Source organism: Aspergillus pseudonomiae, assembly GCF_009193645.1.
Source record: "Aspergillus pseudonomiae strain CBS 119388 unplaced genomic scaffold BDV37scaffold_14, whole genome shotgun sequence".
In the NCBI taxonomy this organism is placed as follows: domain Eukaryota; kingdom Fungi; phylum Ascomycota; class Eurotiomycetes; order Eurotiales; family Aspergillaceae; genus Aspergillus; species Aspergillus pseudonomiae.
In genome coordinates this window covers 116,232-135,687 of record NW_022476006.1, presented here as the reverse complement: position 1 = coordinate 135,687, position 19,456 = coordinate 116,232, and the positions used below count along the sequence as shown (strand labels likewise).

The 19,456-nt window shown below is 49.0% G+C and overlaps 6 protein-coding genes and 1 non-coding gene across 7 annotated transcripts; 3 read left to right on the top strand and 4 right to left on the bottom strand.

Moving 5' to 3' along the window:
• Positions 1-43: 43 nt before the first annotated feature.
• BDV37DRAFT_280450 (uncharacterized protein) lies at positions 44-1,798 on the bottom strand (the record flags this gene model as incomplete). The annotated part of the gene is made up of 2 exons (XM_032086574.1): positions 44-931; positions 1,004-1,798. The coding sequence occupies 2 exons, from the start codon at positions 1,796-1,798 to the stop codon at positions 44-46; spliced, it is 1,683 nt and encodes a 560-aa protein (XP_031944156.1).
• A 3,850-nt stretch (positions 1,799-5,648) lies between these two features.
• On the top strand, positions 5,649-6,774 carry BDV37DRAFT_280448 (uncharacterized protein; the record flags this gene model as incomplete). Its single annotated transcript, XM_032086573.1, has 3 exons — positions 5,649-5,858; positions 5,920-6,057; positions 6,118-6,774. The coding sequence occupies 3 exons, from the start codon at positions 5,649-5,651 to the stop codon at positions 6,772-6,774; spliced, it is 1,005 nt and encodes a 334-aa protein (XP_031944155.1).
• Positions 6,775-7,265: 491 nt separating this feature from the next.
• Positions 7,266-7,337, top strand: BDV37DRAFT_t64. The gene has a single exon. It is a non-coding gene; the product is annotated as a tRNA-Ala (tRNA).
• An 86-nt stretch (positions 7,338-7,423) lies between these two features.
• BDV37DRAFT_280447 (sulfotransferase family protein) lies at positions 7,424-8,361 on the bottom strand (the record flags this gene model as incomplete). The annotated part of the gene is made up of 3 exons (XM_032086572.1): positions 7,424-7,554; positions 7,607-7,656; positions 7,985-8,361. The coding sequence occupies 3 exons, from the start codon at positions 8,359-8,361 to the stop codon at positions 7,424-7,426; spliced, it is 558 nt and encodes a 185-aa protein (XP_031944154.1).
• A 762-nt stretch (positions 8,362-9,123) lies between these two features.
• On the bottom strand, positions 9,124-10,607 carry BDV37DRAFT_280446 (cytochrome P450; the record flags this gene model as incomplete). Its single annotated transcript, XM_032086571.1, has 3 exons — positions 9,124-9,729; positions 9,788-10,163; positions 10,234-10,607. 3 exons carry the CDS (start codon positions 10,605-10,607, stop codon positions 9,124-9,126), a joined length of 1,356 nt encoding a protein of 451 aa, XP_031944153.1.
• A 2,748-nt stretch (positions 10,608-13,355) lies between these two features.
• On the bottom strand, positions 13,356-15,116 carry BDV37DRAFT_280445 (uncharacterized protein; the record flags this gene model as incomplete). The annotated part of the gene is made up of 6 exons (XM_032086570.1): positions 13,356-13,629; positions 13,681-13,992; positions 14,056-14,179; positions 14,234-14,695; positions 14,753-14,910; positions 14,965-15,116. The coding sequence occupies 6 exons, from the start codon at positions 15,114-15,116 to the stop codon at positions 13,356-13,358; spliced, it is 1,482 nt and encodes a 493-aa protein (XP_031944152.1).
• Positions 15,117-15,965: 849 nt separating this feature from the next.
• On the top strand, positions 15,966-17,976 carry BDV37DRAFT_269575 (fungal specific transcription factor domain-containing protein; the record flags this gene model as incomplete). Its single annotated transcript, XM_032084389.1, has 2 exons — positions 15,966-16,462; positions 16,515-17,976. The coding sequence occupies 2 exons, from the start codon at positions 15,966-15,968 to the stop codon at positions 17,974-17,976; spliced, it is 1,959 nt and encodes a 652-aa protein (XP_031944151.1).
• Positions 17,977-19,456: the final 1,480 nt, after the last annotated feature.

The window sequence follows — 19,456 nt, the reverse complement described above, 5'->3', positions numbered from 1 at the left end:
GCTGATCTAGTACATCCTGTTGTCGAGCAGTTTGAGCTCTTAATTAATCTAGATTTCTTTGGTTCTCTTGCTCCTCTTCCGAAAGTTGTTTAAGCCTGGCTGTTTGGGCCTCGTCGTCCCTGAGCGCCTGCTCTCGCTGGCCAGCCGCGAGAAGATCGAGTTGTATTTCTTCGCCGAGTTTGTGCTGGGTCTGCTCAAGAGTACCTATAATAGTTCGTCGCTTCTCTTCGTTGGCTTCCAGGCTCTCTAGCCTGATCACCTGCTCAGCCTCCGCTCTTCTTATACTATCTAACTTCTCTTGCAACACCTCAACGTCCCGGCTAGAAGCTATGAGCCTTTCCTCTGGTTCAGATACAGCGTTTTGGAGCTGCGCTATGTTTTCCTGTTGGTCCCTTTCCCATTGTGTGAGCTGCTCCAGCCTGGCTTCCTGCTTGTCCGCCGTTTGTCTTAGGTTCTCCAGGCGGTCTTGCTGATGGGTTTCATCCACTATCATAAGCTCTGCTCTCGGATGGCCACCTGCTGACTGCTCGGGACCGGGCCTTGGCTGGTCCGTGGTCGCCTGTTCTTTATATATACTATTGACGTCGACAGCATCGACAGAGATCTGCTTCCCAAAGAATGCAAAGTACATCGATCTTTGAATAAATAGGGATGTCAAAGTTGGTCCGCATACTACGTCCGCGTGTAGCTTGTCGAGGAAAAGATAAGACTTGTCCCGCGCTTGATCTGGTAGATTGGGTATGCCGCTTCGATTGGGCAATCGAACTTGATCCTCGCCCTCATCCGTATCGTCACCATCGCGTATAGCTTGGGCCGATTTTATCCACTCCGTTACTCCTGTTACGCATCTCTCAAGATTATGATACCCGAAACGATCAGATTTTCGAGCCGTCAGGAGCAGTCGACGGGCAATTTCCCGGTCTGGGTCTCGCTGTAGTAGGTCCTAGATCCGCTCCGATCTAAATCCTAGCTTATGGGCAGGTGAAGCAAATTCAAACAGCACCTTTTCATTGTCCTGGCCATTTCTGGTGCCTGCGAGCTTTTTATTGGGCTCAGTCGGCCTTTCCAGGTACTCGCGCAGCGCATAGAGCCATAGAACTCTACACGCGACGTCGAACCAATCTATGTCGCTTCCAGAGACAGATCTGAACGACGAGCTAGACGTCTGAACCAAGCACAGGTTGTTGCCGTGATCCGCATCTGAGAATGAGTACTCCAGGGCAGACCGTATGGTTTCCCTCCTCTCGAGACGCTCCAGCCACTTGACACCGTCTGCTACAAGCTTGAGGTGCTTGAGATCGTCGAAAAATCCCGAAAGTGACGGGACTAGGCAGTCAACTGGCAGCGCGAATCCTAGACCAAATGGCTTACCGCTGTTCGCCACTAAACGCGCTGAGAATCTCTCCCGCACAGACGCGACCATGAAGACCTCGGGCTTCCCGTCGTAAGCGCCGGGCGCCTTGAGTTCTAGGGCACGTACCGAGGCTGCGTCGAGCCTATGCATATCTCCCTCGTTTTCCGCCAAATACGGCATACCAGAAATCTCTAATATGTTTAAGATACGAACCCAATATGTGTCGGCAGATCCAGAAGTTTCTTTGGCAGCTTGTACCCGATGCTGTCCTTGAAGACGCTTTAGACGTACGCCCGGCAGTAAGTCTAGTCTAGAGTAGTCTGGGCCGGGCGAAAGCAGAGCGTCTCGGGTCAGTCCAGAGGCGATGCGAGCCACGCCTATGTGCTTGGTGGATTTTTCGGTTTGAATACGCCTAGAAGCAACTCTGAAGCCAGTTCCAGACATAGGTTGGCAAATTTGACTGAAAAAAAATGAGGTGAATGAGCTCTGAGGCAAAAGGAGGCAGGCAGGATTATATAGGTGCCTTCTTCCCGCAGACTGGATACTGGTACCTTAGGAACGTGGTACTGTTTCCAAAGAAAACAACGTCCTGTAGCAGCTCCGCCCAAGGGAAATGATCGCGCTGTCTTTGTAGGATTCCCCGACAGCGCAGGTATCCTGGATGCTACAATTTATCAACTTGCTGCAACTCCTCTGAAGCCTGTTCTCTGAAACCTCTCCGCGTACCCTCGTGTCACTGTTTTCTGGTGTCTGTCGATGGTAACACGGGCTCGAGATCTGATGCAATCCCTCAAGGCTTATAGGCTCGATCCTTTCCAGTCGTAGCTGCTGCTCGTGAAGTAGGCGAATTCTCGTTTCGTGAGGTCGAGCTGGGCTCGTTTGGACTTGGCGCGCAGACCTCGATGTCTGCGGTGTGGCGAAGGTGACAAGCACACGGTTCATGGATGGCATTGTTTAGCGCAAGTCCCTAGACAGCCTTTGATTAGTAGCCGGAGTTGCAAATTGAACTACAGCACCTTAATTCCAATAAGTCAGTGCTTCAACAGAGAGGAGCTGGCAGCGTAGCACGTTGGTCGTGCTTAGGATCACGTAGGTCTGGCTCAGGGAGGCCATCGGAGTAGCACCAGGGACCGTTTAGAGATCAGCATTTCCATGGACGAGTGCCCTGAACCGTTTAGACGCGGTACAATGAAAAGTATTTCCATTCAATATAGATCTATCTACATGATAGAATAGGTAAAAAAAACATACAACAGGAGGGATTCGCTGGTGGTCACCCACCCAACTACTAACCTCCCGGCGTGTGGCTTAAGTACGGCTGAGCGGACGGGAAGCCCTGTTCTCCACACCCTATGGTCGTATGTACTGGTTTGATCTACAGAGAGGTTTTTATATGAATTACACCATATAACATAAAACTGCAGTTTCCGCTTAGCAAGTTTGCACATACGTCTTCCGGCCCTCTGGCACAGCACACTTCAAACGCGATATTATAATAAATTCCCTGTGAAAAATATGTTTTTAAATGTTATATATTCCACCACGTCTACCATACATCAGATTTCTAATGTATATGATCATTTTGGTGGTTCAAGATATACATAACTCCCACTTCAGCGGCATTATATATCTCTTGGTCAAAAAGTCATGTGGAGCAACCTACCAGCTTTGGAAGGTGTAAATGTTGCATTACATGTTTCATTAGTATCACTTCTTTCAAACAGCTAAATTGTTTTATTATACTCTCATCTGAGAAGCTAGACTATTCGTACAGCAAGGTGCTTGTATTTTGTGACGCGGATCGGAAGTCTTAGAGCACCATTAATTGCTCCTTAACTTTCACTTCCTTTCGTCGAATTTTATGATCAGCCCGGCGCTGTAAAGACCCAATTCTGCTCTCCCACAATTCGAGTGCGAACATGTTGGTGAGGTGGGTAGATCAGTAATGGTGAATGGATAAAGCTATGATGAGGTCGGGTGGACAGTGCATGGAGAACACTGATGGAGTTACTGTTCAAATTTCCACAGCCACTTTTGCCTACCTTGCGTGGCTATTCGTCTACAGACGGATGATAATCTTATTTAATACTACCGGTGTAACGACTTAATCGGAATACTCAGTGTCCGACCAGCCACTCCCTTCACGACTTCTGAACCCTATTCGATCTTGTTCCACAGTCCCCATACTTCGTCTACTCACAATCACAAGGCAGATTTTTAAATTAAGCACAAGAATAACTTTTTATATGTACTATTTACTGCAAGTATTCACTGTTAATTCATGTTGAGGAATGTAGATTCATGACAAGGAAGACAAGGCAACGAATATGTACTCCCTATTCACCAGGTATAATTGAATAGGATGTCCATTCCCCTTCGTATGAAGGCTTTCCGGCTATATACATCCCCAAAGGGCTTCCACTGTCTAGGCTTCTCTAATACACTATCACCCTTCAGAACCTATCTGACAAAACCAGGGCTCAGCACATCCAAGATGGCGTCGGGAGTTGGAGAAGAAAGTGAAATCCCTTACTACGAGTATGCGACACGAAGAGCTCCAAAAGAAGTTGCCCAAAGAATTTAATTTGGCACAAAAAGAGAGCCAGGAGATGAAAGCACTGGCTACTCTATGATTCGGCCTGAGGAGCGATTCCCAGCCCCCGACTTCCAGTATGTAGTACAAACCCGATACTCTTACAAGATAGCTAATATAAATAGAAGCTACTATGGCAGACTATGATTCGGCACAGGACGGCTTGATTTTCAATGAAGCTCTCATTCGAACTCGAGTGGAAAGTTTGTCTTGGCTGTCCGTCAGATTGCAGATTGGCCTGACTTTGAAAAGTACACGGCCTGGTCTTCGGCAGAAGCGGTCTAAACCCGCGAAGCACGGCCTGCGAGAGGGATAATGGGTGCTGTGTCATGACCAAGATGGGTAACTCGTGCAGGTATGCTACATATGCCCGTTTTCGCTGGGACAGAAGACCGAAAGTATATGGCTGAAGTTGTCAGGGGCCATACTAAGTTGCCAGGTGCTCTCCCCAATCGCAATATCGCTGTCTTTGGTGTCCTCACAGACGCATATCAATAGGACTTTGTTCGTCTTCATATAATGGAAGGGTAAAGAATGACCTACTTGATTTGGTAAGTCTTAACTTGTTACTAACATACTATAGTGCTCGTTGATTACTTTTCGGTAGGAGTCAGGCCAATTTTAGCAAATCTGGGATATTTTAAATTGCATGGAGGCTTGGGCGGAGGTTTAGTCGCCCGGGGGCTCAGATTATTCATACGTAATGACCTCACTAAAACCATGTTGACAGGAACGAATCTTGGAGATGGTTCCTTCAGCTTCAACGTGAGCTGCAGAATAGTAAAGTCGTCAATAGAATGGGCCCTTCGATGATCCATATCGTCTACCAACCTCAGCTGCATTTGCAGACCTTCTTGTTCGACATCGCCTTTAGGGACTCGAGAATCTTTCGGCCATTTCATCTTGTGATCATGCGTGTCATCGGAGCAAGTTCCCTGTAAGCCTTCGGCATCTGGCAGTCGAGTGGATTCGGAGTGAGCCGTGAGGATGGTTAGCTTAGATCGACAACACTACCTTTGGATGAGGGTAGTCAGGACTTGATCAAACAGAACTGCGGATCTCCAGTACTTTGACGCCGGTTGGGACAGACGGGAATTTCGATACGTTCCGTTTCCATTAATTCCTTTATCCGGGGCTGTCCTGCCTTGATGATCACCCCGTTCCTGTCAACTACGTGGTGGGAGGCCAATATGAACTTTGCATCACCGATACCACAGAGGGTAAGAAAGCACGCGTGTGAGTTATATAATGACCTTTGAGAGTAAGGGAAGAGGGGATAGTGTGCATCGAAGCCAAGGGGTATACCAATCCCAGGGTATCATCGAGCCTGGGAAGCTTTAAGCCGCAGATTGATTAAATGTCGTATCCACAGAATGCAATACCGAAACATGAACAGGTTCATGGCAGTGAATATCACCCTGTTGTGTCGTTACGTGTGGATTGACGTGACCAAGGCGCGTGTAGCTAGACGCGATACGTTGTGTTGCTAGGCAGACACACACGTTCTGTGTATCTTCTTTCTCTTATGTTCTTCTGTTCCCTTTCCTTTCTTCTCCTTCCTTCCTCACCCGTCACGTCGATCTTTTATCGAGGACCACCAGCTACTCGTAACTCCTTGTTACCAAGTAGCTAACTATTCTACAAGACGTATTTTAAATACCTTGTCTCCCTTTCTTCTCTCTCTTCTTATTTCCATCTGCCATGGCGACAGTGGCGGAGAACTCCGGGGCGCCTCCTGACCCTCAGGTTGCCAGTGGTGGTGGTAAGCCCCCCGGTAAACGTGGGGGAGGAGGCCGGAAGAATCCCCCTCCTGACAGACAGCAGGATACACCGTGCCAGTACTGTGGGGAGTACGACCATACCACAGATGAGCATTTTGAGCGGACTCTTCAGAACGCCATCAATGCTTTGGTGAGTAACACTTTGGACACAATGCAGAGCGTTCATGTGAACCAGCTAACATGTCAGGTAGACTGGGTTGCGTCGGAACCCCCATCAGTCTGGCCAGAAGCAAAAGCGGCAGAATAGACCGTGTGATTACTGTGGGGAGTACGATCACACTTCAGAAGAGCACTTTGAGCGGTCCGTCGTGAACGTCATCGATGCTCTGGTGAGTGACACTTTGGAAACAACGCAGAAAGTCCGTGGGAACCAGCTAATATGATGGTAGCTCGAAGCGAGTCGGAAACGCCAGCAATCTGACCGCCATGCTTCTCCGGCTTCGTCCAATAACCAGGCTGCTCCTGCAGCTCAGGAAGGAGGACAGGGCCGGAAGAACAAACGGGGCCGACGTCCGCCTGCTCATGAGCGGCGACGTCAACAAGCTGCCAAGCAGCAGCAGCAGCGGGAGTTTGATGAGCGTCCAGCTCTCACCTTGCAGGCGCACCAGCTGCCGCACCCGCAGCAGCAACAACAATACCAACAGCAGCGGGAGGTTGAGCAGCGTCCAGCTCTCACCTCGCAGGCGCTGGCCCAGGGATTGGCTCTTCCCTTTCCAATGGTCCAGCAGCCGCACCCGCAGCACCAACAGCAGCGGGAGGTTGATGAGCGTCCAGCTCTCACCTTGCAGGCGCAACAGCTGCCGCACCAGCAACAGCGGGGGTTTGAGCAGGATTTCGCTCTCACCCTGCAGGCGCCGGCCCAGGGAGTGGGCTTTCCCTTCCCGATGGCCGAGCAGCCGCACCCGCATGCACACCAGCAGGGGGGTGAGGGATCCCAGGTCCTTCGTCACCGAGATGAGGCCCCCCTGCCTCCTCCCATGGAGGATGAGCCCTTTGACGCTGAGGATTTGCTTGTGTTCTCGGACAGTACGGACAGCGACCTTTAAAGGTAACGCGTTCGGTAGCAAAATCCTAGCGGCAGAGGGTGCCTGCGTCCCTTGGACCGGGTCTCCAGCAATGAGCTCGCACCTCAACGCGGTGCTGGAGTCTAGTAACCAGATGGTGAAGCCAAGACGAGCTTGCATTATGTAAATAAGCTGTGGGCATAGTCCAGCCCAGCAACTCAAAGGATTGTCTAGCATGGGAAGTCATATTCGCCCACCTGGCATGGTGAGTGGGTGACGGAGATTGGATCATTTATGAACAGTCAATCAAGTCATGGGTTAATGTGAGATTTCGGTTAATCAATCTTACAGGAAGTAAATGTAGAATACTTAGCATTGTCTATATTCATCTGACCCACATTAGTCAACCATAACAGTATATGTCCAGTCACTTCTACACAGCGTATTCATGATTATACGTCAGATCGCAGTAGTGCGTAGTAAATATCTGTCTTGCTTATAAGTCCAAAAGCTCACCGCAATTATAACGAATTGGGGATGTGGTTTAGTGGTATAATGTTCGCTTAGCATGTGAAAGGTCCGGGGTTCAATTCCCCGCATCTCCATCTTTTTTATTTTATCTATTTTGTTCTTTATTCTTACTCCTGGCTCTATAATTCTGGTGTCCTGCGAATTGTACAAAATAACTTGATTACCAAGTATTATCCTGCGTTTGTGTATAGCCCGTTATGGTGAGGTCTAGTATCAATCGACTTCCATCCGCCACTTCAGTTGCCAACTGCCAGTTGACATAAAGCCAGGGCCCACGATATGACTGCATGCCTATAATATATCAGTGCCCAGGCTTGCGCAATAGACCCAACGCACAGCACACTCCATTTGGTGACCGCAACATTCGCCGTGCAATTGAACTTCTCAGAATGGCTGCGACGATCATTAGCATGCGGGAAAGGCTGTTTAGGTATGGGTTTGCCGAGAAAGGAACACAGGGGCTCCCAGCCGCTTCCCATTTGGTATTCAAGCAGTTGATCTGCGGGCGTGATGCTGCGAACAAAACTGTAATACTCATCATATCGGGCCTCAAGGCTTTCTTTGCTCTTGTGCATTGGCGAGCCTTCGAAAAAGTTGTCTGCGACGAAAAGCATCATTCCTCGGTATGGCCTCAGCGACCACCGGTCAAGCCGAGATTGAATCAAACTCAATTGCACCATCCATATATACTCAGGTAAGAGTAGGCAGTAATTTTACTCACTGCGCAATCAACACCGTCCGCCAGTCGTGCAGACGCCCAAAGGCCCCTCTGAAACTCTCAGCCCAGGATGCTGCATCTCGTTGAATGAGGATGACTTTCGCCTCTGGGTAGACTGCTCTCAGATCTTCTGCGAAGGCAATACATGGCATGTTGCTCACGGCGCCAAAGTCACCTAGCAGTTGATCCCAATCTGCTCGCTGGAATCGAGGCCCTTGGTTGTTGAATTTTGCCTTGGCTGCCTGCATCCACCGCACGGTATCTGGGGGTCGCTTAAGCGTGGTTCCACCTCCGTGGTATAGTCGAATTCCTAGGATGGCGAGTGCCTTTTGCATGAACACTGTTCCTGTACGTGGCATGGACAGATGGAGGACTTCCATTGGGACTGTCCGCTCCCCTGGCTGCAGGCTACATCGGGGCTTAGGTCCTTAGTGGGGAAACCTCTACAGCGAGAACTCTGGTCATGTCTCTTACCATTGTTCTGGTTGGTTATTACGGTATAGCGTGTCGTTGCTTTATTTTTGAAAGTCGTCATGCGAAACTTCTGACACTACCAAGTGCCAAAGTCCCGCAATTTATCAGCATCTGTGAGTTGCACTTCGGCCACCAAGGCTGTCTGCCGCAACCGGATGCTACATTCCAACAGACAGAGTATAATACAACAGGCCCGCATTGAACCAGTATATGGCACGCTGTTGTAGGTGCATTTCAATCCTACCTTGGTATTGTGTTTCATCCTTTCCCTAGTTCAGTCTTTGGAGCCGAATAGCTCTAAATAGCCTAGCAGTGCCGTTTAAGTATTTCATCTATTAGCTTAGGGAAGAGTAGTTACATGGCTGATCAGCATCAAATGTGACTCATCAATGAGATGTGGTTAATATGTGATGCTATCACTTGGCCCAATATTAGTGTCTGAAGTGTGAGTAATGATAGCAAATTTTTTTGGGGATTCTAGAATATGAAGATATATAAAATCTACAACTTTTTTGACAGTTGGAATTTTCCAAAGACCACACCGACTCTAGCGTACTTAATATGGGTTGTCAAGCAAGAAGTGAAAACAGAACAAAGACATGATGCAAATGAGCAGTACCTGTAGATGCAATGAAGATTGCTCGATTCAAGTATCCCGTCAAGGTACTCTAATTTATCTTTTTCAGCCGTACATGCATCCCATTGAGCAGCCTAATTGTTATCATTCCACCTACAGGATTATCTCCAGGAGGGCCTTGCAGCTCGATGGAAAACTGCTCGGTAACCGCAGCGACGACGCATCGCATTTGAGCCATTACAAGCTCCTTTCCAAGACATTCACGTCGACCGAAAAGGAATGGATGGGAAGCATGCTTCGAAGAGGTGCCACCTGTGGGGTCGATCTTTTTCTGTCCATGTTCATCGAGCACAATCCACCGTTCCGGGTAAAACTCGTTGCTTCGAGGACCCCATATATGGCGGCACCGAGCCATGGCATAGGGGCAGAGAATTATTCCAGTACCGCGGGGAACTTTTACGTCTGCAATTGTTGTATCGCGGATAGCTTGTCGAGCAGTCACAGGTGCGATGGGGTGAAGACGGAGCACTTCCAAACAGAATGCGTTTAGCAATGGGAGAGACTCCATAGTGGTCCATGATCCCTCTCTGTATGTAGAAAGAGCATCTTTAACCTCACGGCGAAGATGAGCTTGAAACGACGGGTTGTAACCTAGCTCATAGCAGCACCAGGACAGTGTGAAAGCTAAGAGTTCGAACTGTGCGGCAACTGTCAACTCTTTTCTTTGATGAGGGAGGACTGGAAATTTGACTCACACTAGTAAAATCTTGCATGATTTGCTCTGTGATACTGTCCGCTGTATATGAGTGTCGCTGCGTCATTGAATAGATAAGGCTAGGCTGTGATGGTTTTCTTTCCTTCTGTGCATTGTCTTGTTGCTGCAGTAGCACGAGGCTCAGAAATAATGCATGCAGTTCATCTTTTGCGGCTCTTCTCGTTGTCTTATTGCTCCAGGAGACAATCCTACTAACCCAGCGTGGAAAGGCCAGGTACATCGCAAAGGAGAAAATATTTCCTAAACTAGGTTCCAGGATCTTGTCAAACGCATCGCCAACCTTCTTTGGTCCGTCCGACACTCCACGCCAATGGTCCCCCACAAGCCTTATTCCGATGATGTTGATGAACAGTTTACTCGGACCTGTTAGCCGCTGACAAAGTGACATAACATAGAAAAGGCCTGATACTGGCTTAAAAGTCTTACCGGAAGACGTTGTTAACATCAATCCCTCCAGCAACTTCTGCATCATGTGAAGATCCTGTCGTAACGTCCTGCTGTAATCGAGCTAGGAAATCACGGGCCTCCTGCCAAATAACTGAATAAAACATCCGCGCACTATGGATATTGAACCCAGAGCCGATGGCGAGGCGTAGTGCTCGATGGTCTGACCCTTCCGATGTGACCAAACCGTGTCCGACCATGCCTGCGATTGCGGCTCGAACTTCCTTTGGTTTCTCAAAATCATAGGAGCTCTTCACCAAGACATCTCGCAAAGCTTCCTCGTCTGCCAGGACGAGATAGTTGTAAATCCCAAGCTCTTGGAATCGTATCAAGGGCGCAGTCGGGTATCGATGCATCTATTCCAGAGGCGATCGGCCCCGGTTGTACTCGCAGATGATGCGCATGAAGTTGAAATATCCCTTGTAGAATTGCAACTAGATTAGCTACGACGGGATCCAACATATCTTAGGTGAGTTACCTTGACAGTTGGTAGTTCACGAAGCGGATCTAGGAAGGTTGGATATATCCACATACTCTAGATGGCACTAAGGATGATGCTGGTCGAAATACAACCGGGCTGAACCAAGTGTAGGGGCCATATCGGATATAATTTCCAGAGCAAGTAGACCCCGAAAATGGAAATGTAAAGATGTGGTTGCTGCAAAATATGCATAGTGTCCTTGTGATTCAAAATGCCTTGTCTTGAAGGTCGACTGCTGTCGGTTGGTTCAACATGATTGGGAGCATTGGTAACTTATATCTACGGTAGATACCCCTCACCCCCCGCTGAAGATATCAGTATAGAGCTGATTGTAACCATGCCCTACACAGTGTCTTTGACGATATCTCAGCTAAGCCATGAAACCGCCGGAGAACAAAATTCCGGAGACATCAAAATTTGTTCGTTTGCGTCTATCATGAACCGTCAATATTGAACCTTAATTCCAGGGCCCAAAGGTAACCCACCCTTTTTAACTGAGACAGCATGCCATCACGATTAAAATGAGGTTTCATTCTCCAATTTGCAGCCCACGGGGTAGAATGGACACTGGAAATTGCTCGAGTTTATCCAGATGATTGCATTGATTCGTACTTATCTAGACGATCTACCGTGCCCTAGACAACATTCCTACCGTTGCATCGCTTAGCCGGCTGGAATTTCCTTGCCAACATGAGGTATTTACGGTACAGTCCGTAATTGGTTTAAGTTTTATTGATTTATTGTATCTTTTTGTGTTTGCTGCATTTTCGAAGATCATTTGTAGGTATTTGAGAACTGTTTCTGAACTTCTCCGTTAGCAGGGCAGAAGAGGAGTCGTTAGTACCATACAGTAGGACTCCGGGTCTAGGGTAGAGCGATATAACGTGGGATCTAGGTAGATGTGACCCTAGGGTCTGATTATTGTGACCCTTTGGCCCAAATTAGTACTTATTCATGGTGAAGACCTGGGCGGCGTATTCGGCACAGAGTCGGAGACAATCAGGAAAATATTTCCGGTAAAAAGCCACTTTTTTTTTTTTTTTTTTCAATTCTAGGATTTCTGGTTGTGGCGCCGGCGGTAGTGTTTCCGGGCTGTCGATTGTATATGGTCAATAAATAATAGACGCGGTTAACAGTTTATATTTAGATAAGTCGACAGCTCTCCTAATAGCCCTCGCAATCCTGTTATAGAAGATACGTACAAAATATATGTTGATGAATCTATTGTGGCGATACCAAGTATCTCTATATACTCGAGAAGCGCCGTCTACAAGTCTTTGTTTAACTAGCCTAGTATTCTAAGAGAAACTCGGACATACTCTGCTAAACTATCTAGCGTATACTGTTCTCCGACGTAATATTTAAATAACTTAATAAATTGATCGATCTGGCGGTGGTCTTTGGATCTTTTAAAATTTCCAAGACTCGGTCTGTACACAATGATATCTTGTGTACTGTATATCAAATATTCTTCGAGAATCTGAGTCTAGCTTAAGTAGCTAATCTTTGTCTAGTTCGGTGCTAAGCTCTTTGGCTTATATATATCGCTTGTAATGTTCCTAAATTTAGATAGTGCCCTTCCGCCAGTAGTATCCTATATTCTTTTGTATATCGTCGATTTCCGTCTATATTAAGCGACATTTATTTGTTACTCGCCTTTACGACATCATCAATAAATAATCCCTTACAGCACAGGAGAGGAAGTGTCCAATATATTTATGCCCCTTCTCTGATGCCGAGACAGTTCATATCTGACTCGCTGCGGGCTGGAGGTATACTCGCCACTGCTATTAAATTCCTTTGGCTCCAATGGACCAGAGAAGGTATGGCCAGGTGATCTGATCAAAATCCATAACGTCGACCACTGGGTTGCCATACTAATCAAGATGAGTCTATTCATCCACATCGATCTCACCACGAGTCGTATTACCTGCTATGGTGTTCGAACGGAAAGCCTCGGACGTGCCGATTTGCGAGTCAACATGATGGACCGTGACCTCACCATTAGAAAGTATCCAAAGAGAGAAATACCACTTGAGCGACATGTGCTGATCGGTGACCATACAACTCTCTTAGTTACACCACCTAGTCATTTAAGAGCCCGTTGACGATCTTTGAGCCCACACACCGAGCTTCACAGTGAGCAGGAAGGGTCATGGGATCTGAGGACAGCATTTAGATTGGATTATGGAGGAGGCGAATTCGCTCAAGCTCGGCGCTTATTACAAGTCGAAGTCAATCGAGGCGCGAGTGGCAACCCAATTGTGAGAATTGCCACGAGTCTATGACCCGGACATGACGCTACCCGAGGCTTTTTCAGCATATGGAAGTATCGAGAAGGCTTTGCTGGAGTACAGAAGCTCTCATATATAGCCTTTCTACGCAGGCTGGAGTGGAGAAGTTCTTCTTAGCCTGGCAATCAAGTGCTCTGTTCCCTTGAGTTCATTTTCCTTTGTTCTAGTATCTATACTTTGTTCTAGTATCCACAATGACTTGCGATCGGACTCCTGACTTGAGCATTAATTGTCTTTTACGATAGCAATTGTTTCTTTCTTTGTTCTGTCCATCAATTCATTCATGTACACGTCCTACTCACACAAAACCACACGAAATATGTCGCGAGCTATAGTCGACTGGCGATGACCGGCTCCTCCGATCCTGCGTCTCGCACATCGGCCGCCGGCAGTTGCGGTACTGGTAACTTCAGCTCGGTCGCGATGGTCCTGGCAGCCCAGAGACCCGTGACGAACGCCAGCGCGAGACCGCCAGCATATCCCAGATTGCTAAATCCTCCGCCGTCGACACCTGCAATCAGTAAACCCGGAATAGGAGTCATATCGGGGGTAAGGGCACGGCCCTTGGTGTCGATGAGCACGCCGCCGTAGGTGAACGTAATTCTGTCCGGGTCAATACTCTAGCCAAGCATGGATCATATCGGGGGCACGTACGATGGTTGGACTTCCATGACGAAGAATGGTCCTTCACCTTCCACCAAGGGAACAGGAGGCTTTCCGGCTTTTCCGACCGGCGCGTCGAGCGTAGATGTCTTATCGCCCAGCCGTATGATGCGATCGTACTGTTCGATTGTTCGGAGGGCTTGCGGGCCATCTACCCCCCACTGATTCAGGATCTCTGCTAACCCTTCTAGGGAGGGAGTGCTAGCGACGTTGCATCCGTGTTCGCGGGCTTTTTCGAGCCGGTCGATTTCTCCCGCGTTGGGAAACGGTGCCGAAACGCAGTGCTGTCTTCTTGTTCGGTCGCTGAGGGTGTGAAAGGTCAGTTATTGGGCTGTGGTGCAGCTGACAGAGAGGGAAGAGGTATACTTGAACAGCAGGAATCCACGACGCTTCTCCTGCTTCGCGAGGTACTGATTCACCACTTCGTCCCCGGTTGTCTCGTCGGCAAACCTCCGGCCGCTCTCGTTAATGAGCAGGCAATATTTGCTTTCTGCAAGCACCTGTTAATGATTGGACAACGAACAACGATCGGATTCGTACGCACGATATTGTGCCAGCGGCAAAAAGTCCTTGGGATCGACCTCCTCTGCCCTCAGAGGAGCCGCCAGCAAATGGCCATAATATGTATTCATCCCGCGACTCGTGCCTGCTCCCACCGCGGTGGCCAGCGTCAATCCATCTCCTACCGATCCTCTATTCGACCGCACAAAGATGTTGTCCCCTCCCTGACCGAGGTGCATTGATGTCAGTCCTGCATTCCCCTGGAACCCACCCGTGGCAAGGACTACATGCTGAGCCTTGGCTTCGTAGTAGACAGTGCTCGCGCCATCCACTGTGCCACGGCGAATGATGGCGCCGACGATACGCGAACCCGGCACGCCGGGCTGTTCTTGAAGGAGTTTGACGACGGCGGTATTGGTGAAGATCTGGGATCCTGTCTTGTTATTCTGTATGCGTTGTTGGTGGTGTTGGTGGAGCTGCGGGATCTTGATGGGAAAGCCTATGCCTGTGTCGTTGTCAGATTTCATGTATATATAGTCTTGTGTATGTATATATTCAATACCGATTGTCATGATTCCATCGAACCGTTTGGCTGTCGGTATCCCGTTCTCTCGCATCCATTGCACTGCCGGCAAGTAGTCCTGCATCCACGCTGCTTGGAGCTCTGGATCCCCAGCTGGTACCCACGATCGCAAACTGGTATAATTCTTGGGTGCCCAGCTAGACGTCATCAGTAGGGTAGTTGGCACTTAGAAGGAACTTCCAGGAACGTACAACATTCCCGCAGAGTAATTTGACGAACCGCCAACAACGACTTGCTTCTCAACCACCAGGACTTTGGCCCCGGACTCGGCGGCGAAGGCAGCGCAGGCCATGCCGGACATGCCACCACCGCACACTAGGACGTCGACTGAAATAGTCTGCATATCTGGTAGAAATGTTTATTTTTGTTGTCTAATAAGACAAATAAAATTAAAGTAGAAATTGCTTTGGGCAAGTCAACAACCTCGTACTCAACTCATGATCGTATATAAACATTTCTCCGGCGTCTAAATAAATAGACCGGAGGACCCACACCCGGTGAATTTTTACTGCATGGGAACCAATCGAAGGGCTATCACTCCGCAACACACGAAGACATCACCACAATGCGAATGCTGCGGCAGAAGAACACTTAGGATTGCAATGGGGTAAGAGAGGACGTGATCAAGTCACTTCATACCGCCCATGCCAAGAGTCCAAGTGGATCAGACGGAGATTGAACGAATCTCCATTCAAAACATCCCCGCAAATTCCAGACGCCGACCAACCATCCAGGCTCGTCGCTATCCCAAATACCAGCGAACGCTACGCGCGTTAGCTATGGAAATTGGCGGTTCCCATCCAGTATTATTCTATCATTCGTGACTTACAATCAATTCGATGTGATCATGGCTAGTCGCCCAGTGACGAGACAACAGACTCACCGGCCGTCCTCCACGGTGGCCTGCGAAGCATGTCGCAAGCTAAAGATGAGATGTGTCCGTCCGAGTCAATCACAGGGGTCTATCGAGCCATGCGATCGGTGCAGACGAAATGGCCGCACATGTAGTAATCCTCCTTCCCGACCCTTAGGACGCCGACCGGGAGCGGTTGGTCGCTATCAGGGGCTCGAGAAGGCTTATCATCAGATGAAAACACATCTGAAAACGCAGAGTACCTCAAGAAGGGGTGTGCGGGAGGTTGATAATATACAGAATGCAGAGAAGGAAGTGTTCGATCTTCTGCTCTCAAAAATGCAAAGCAACGAGGGCCAGTCGCACCGACCCATCGATGGAAAGGTTGCCCCGACTCAGGATAAGCATATAAGTCCGGTTATGACGGAGTCAACCGCCATGAAACAAGCTGGAACGGCCTCGCATGCCGTCGATGATCCTGTTAGCAATCCACTGGCATTACTTGTCGCTGCCTCAGGGGCCATGCATTCCGAATCAATATCGAACACTCCGGTATCCAATGCGGAGTCGGCACATGAAGGACAATCTCCGACTTTCACAAGTATCGCAAACAGCTTTCTTAACCGACCAGGACACGTGTCACTAGGCCTAAAATTGAGTCGTGAATCGCTACAGAGTGGGCTAGACGCCCTGTTCGCGGCTCCGACAAGCAATGACAAGTGTACTGATTATTTTCGTCCCCCCGATGATGGCCCTCCACGAGATGTTGGCCCGGACCTGGATCCGGTGGAGTTGGGGTTAATTTCAATGGAGGAGGCTTATCACTATTTTTCCATGTATGTACCTCGTAATCTGTAGTATCACCGCTCCCGTGCTAATCTTCTATAGGTACTTCATGCGCTTACATCTAGTCAATGGTATCCTTGACCCTAAATTGCACACCGTGGACTATGTGCGTTCCAAGTCGGCACTGCTATTTACATGGATGCTCGCCCTCACAGCACAATTCGATCATGGGTCCGCAGCCATTGCAAAGCGACTACGTTTGCATGGCGAGAAATTGTCGCGACATGTTCATACGTCCGGGTTCAAATCAGTGGAGATCGTGCAGGGGTACTATATTTCACTTTTGTCAGCCACCCCCGCCAGAACGCTGTCGGAAGAGCGATCGTGGCTATATACCATGTATGCATTTGGAGTGGCGGCCGAGCTGGAGCTGGATCGCGCGCCTCCGTCATATTCATATCACAACGATGGCAACCTTACCCCCAACTGCACACCACGCTCGCCCACTAACCACGACCGGGAAGACCGAACACATGTCGAGCGACTAGTTCGCAATCGGGAGAGAACCTGGCTACGTATCCTCCTCTGGGAGCGAGCGAACAGCGGTGCCTCTGGCAGAATGAATGCCATTCCCGAAAACGACCTTACCCGCAATATCGAGCGCTGGTGGATGCATCCACTTGCCGACTCGACGGACAAACACACCGTCGCCTTCATCATCCTCCGTCGCCACCTGGCATCCTTACACGCGGAACTACAGCGACAGACAGCGCTATCACATTCCAACCCGCATTGGGTGCGCGATCTCGTAGATGCCACGTTAGAACCGTTGCGGAAGACATGGATATATACAATCGCCCCATCTTCAGAACCGCTGCCAAATGTGCACCTCCATCATGTATATCTCCATAACCGACTATGGACATTATCATTTGCCCTGCAAGCCTCCATCAGTAGCAACCATGATCTCAATACCATGCGAGAGGACTGTTTCCAGGCCGCGGTGCATTGCTGCGAAGTCGCCGTGCACGACCTTGAACAGATCGGGGAGCCATTATACTGCATGCTCGCTCCAACTTGGGCGATGATGTCTTACACGGCAACCCTTGCCCTGAAGCTTTTCCAGTATGTACATCAGGGACGGCCGGGAGGCGAGATAGAGCTCCTCGCATTACTGGCACAGGTTGCACTGCAGCTCAAACGCGCTGGAACAACACCGTCACACCGGTTCGGGATTGCTGCGATATTAGGACACCAGTTATTGATGATCCTACGGACGCGAGCGGCCGGCCTGGCTTCTACAACTTCGATCGCGGAAACTGACCACGATGGTAACAATAGCGGCGCCCAAAGTACCTCACACTGCCCGTCACAAGAGGGCTCGTTAAGTATCGGCCCTATGACAGATATACCGCTGGATACACATACCCAGGATCCATTATCATCTCCGTATGGCCCCAGCTTAACGACCTTGACAATGGGGATGGAAAATGATCTTATGGGCGATGGGTTTGGGGATTTATTTCGAGAAATATTCGGCCCTAGCTTTGAGGAAATCTTTTAGCCTTCCATACACGTTCTTCTGAGCAATACATGGGTATAGCTGGTCGCTAATCCCTAGATATACTGGGGAATATCTGTCATCCGGGGCTGCGGGGCGCTGATTCTTTATCTGCGTGATTGTTGCGCTTTCTCAGCATCTGCGCCCCTTCACAATAGCGAAGTAGGTCAAGAGGATATAAATGGGCCATGCAGATTGTGGAAACGCTGGACTTCTTCACCCTCGATCATCCTGGACGAGAGGGAGTTAAGGACTTGGTTCCAGATTCATGGCGGAGAATTACAGACTCCTTCAACCTGATATTTACGTGTAATGATGAAATGAGGACGAAGATGCATGGATTTAGATCCTTTGCTTTAAATATCAGGCCCACCACCATCGTCCCGCTGTTGTTTATATCGTCTTCCTGCACGTCTGGTGCTGCCGGGCTGCTTCGACGGTGTATAATGCCCTAAGCTCTGGTTACCATCTTGAGCTTGTCTCTTCTCTTCCATAATTGCCTTATCCTGTGCTTTTGCACTTTCTAGCCAATCCAGCCAACACCTACAATACGTCCACTGTTGTTGTACCGAATTCAAGATGCTGAAAGCCAGCTGGAAGAACAAAATGATTAGAGCCCTGGTACAGATTCTGCAGCGGCCTCCAAGGAACAGCTGCTTACACCGGGCTTAGGCCATCGACAATGAATATGCTTTTCCACAATCAAAAGAATCGTTTCCTCCAGGTTCCACACCTCTTACGGGCAGCTGAGGGCTCACCGAGCAACGTAGAGCTCGTTTACCCTAATGAGGTGGTGTGACACAGCGGACGAATCAAATCCATGGAGAGGATGGCGAAACAACCCAACGGGGGCCGAAGTTTTGACGGCGCACGGCCCACATCTAGAAAACGCTCACCAACTCCGCAGAACATACATGCCGAGGAGGGCGAAGACCCGAGAGCATCAAGGTGCTGGTTGAAGTCGGGTTTCAGAGAAGATGGTCTCCACACTTGACTTCTCCACCCGCCATTGTCGTTCTGGGAGTGAATAGCCCTACAAGCGAATCTCGGACGAAGGATATGCTGGCTGCGTGAGCGAGTAGTCCGTGTCTTTGAAAACTTATGGTAGACGCAAGTCTAATTGCAAGCACTGCAAGCAAACGGCTTCAGAAAATGGAGCTGGTGATAGAGCCTTTGACATCGTCCGACTCCAAGCATTCCTGGAGCATAGGAGTGATCGTCGCCGTTATTCTCCACCAGGTAAAAGTCTGTCAAGCCTCCCACGCTGGGTCAGGTCTGAGATACTTGTGCTATCAAAACTACTTTTACAGTCATACCGCCGCCGGCAATAAGAAGCAGTTCCTACCTGAAACCCCATATGACTTGAAAAATTACATTCCACACCCAGCCCCAGGCTGAATATGTGTTTAAAAATGGATAAAGCATGACATGTCAACACAGTCACCCACTCTACTTTCCTACTACTCCTATATTTCGCTCACGT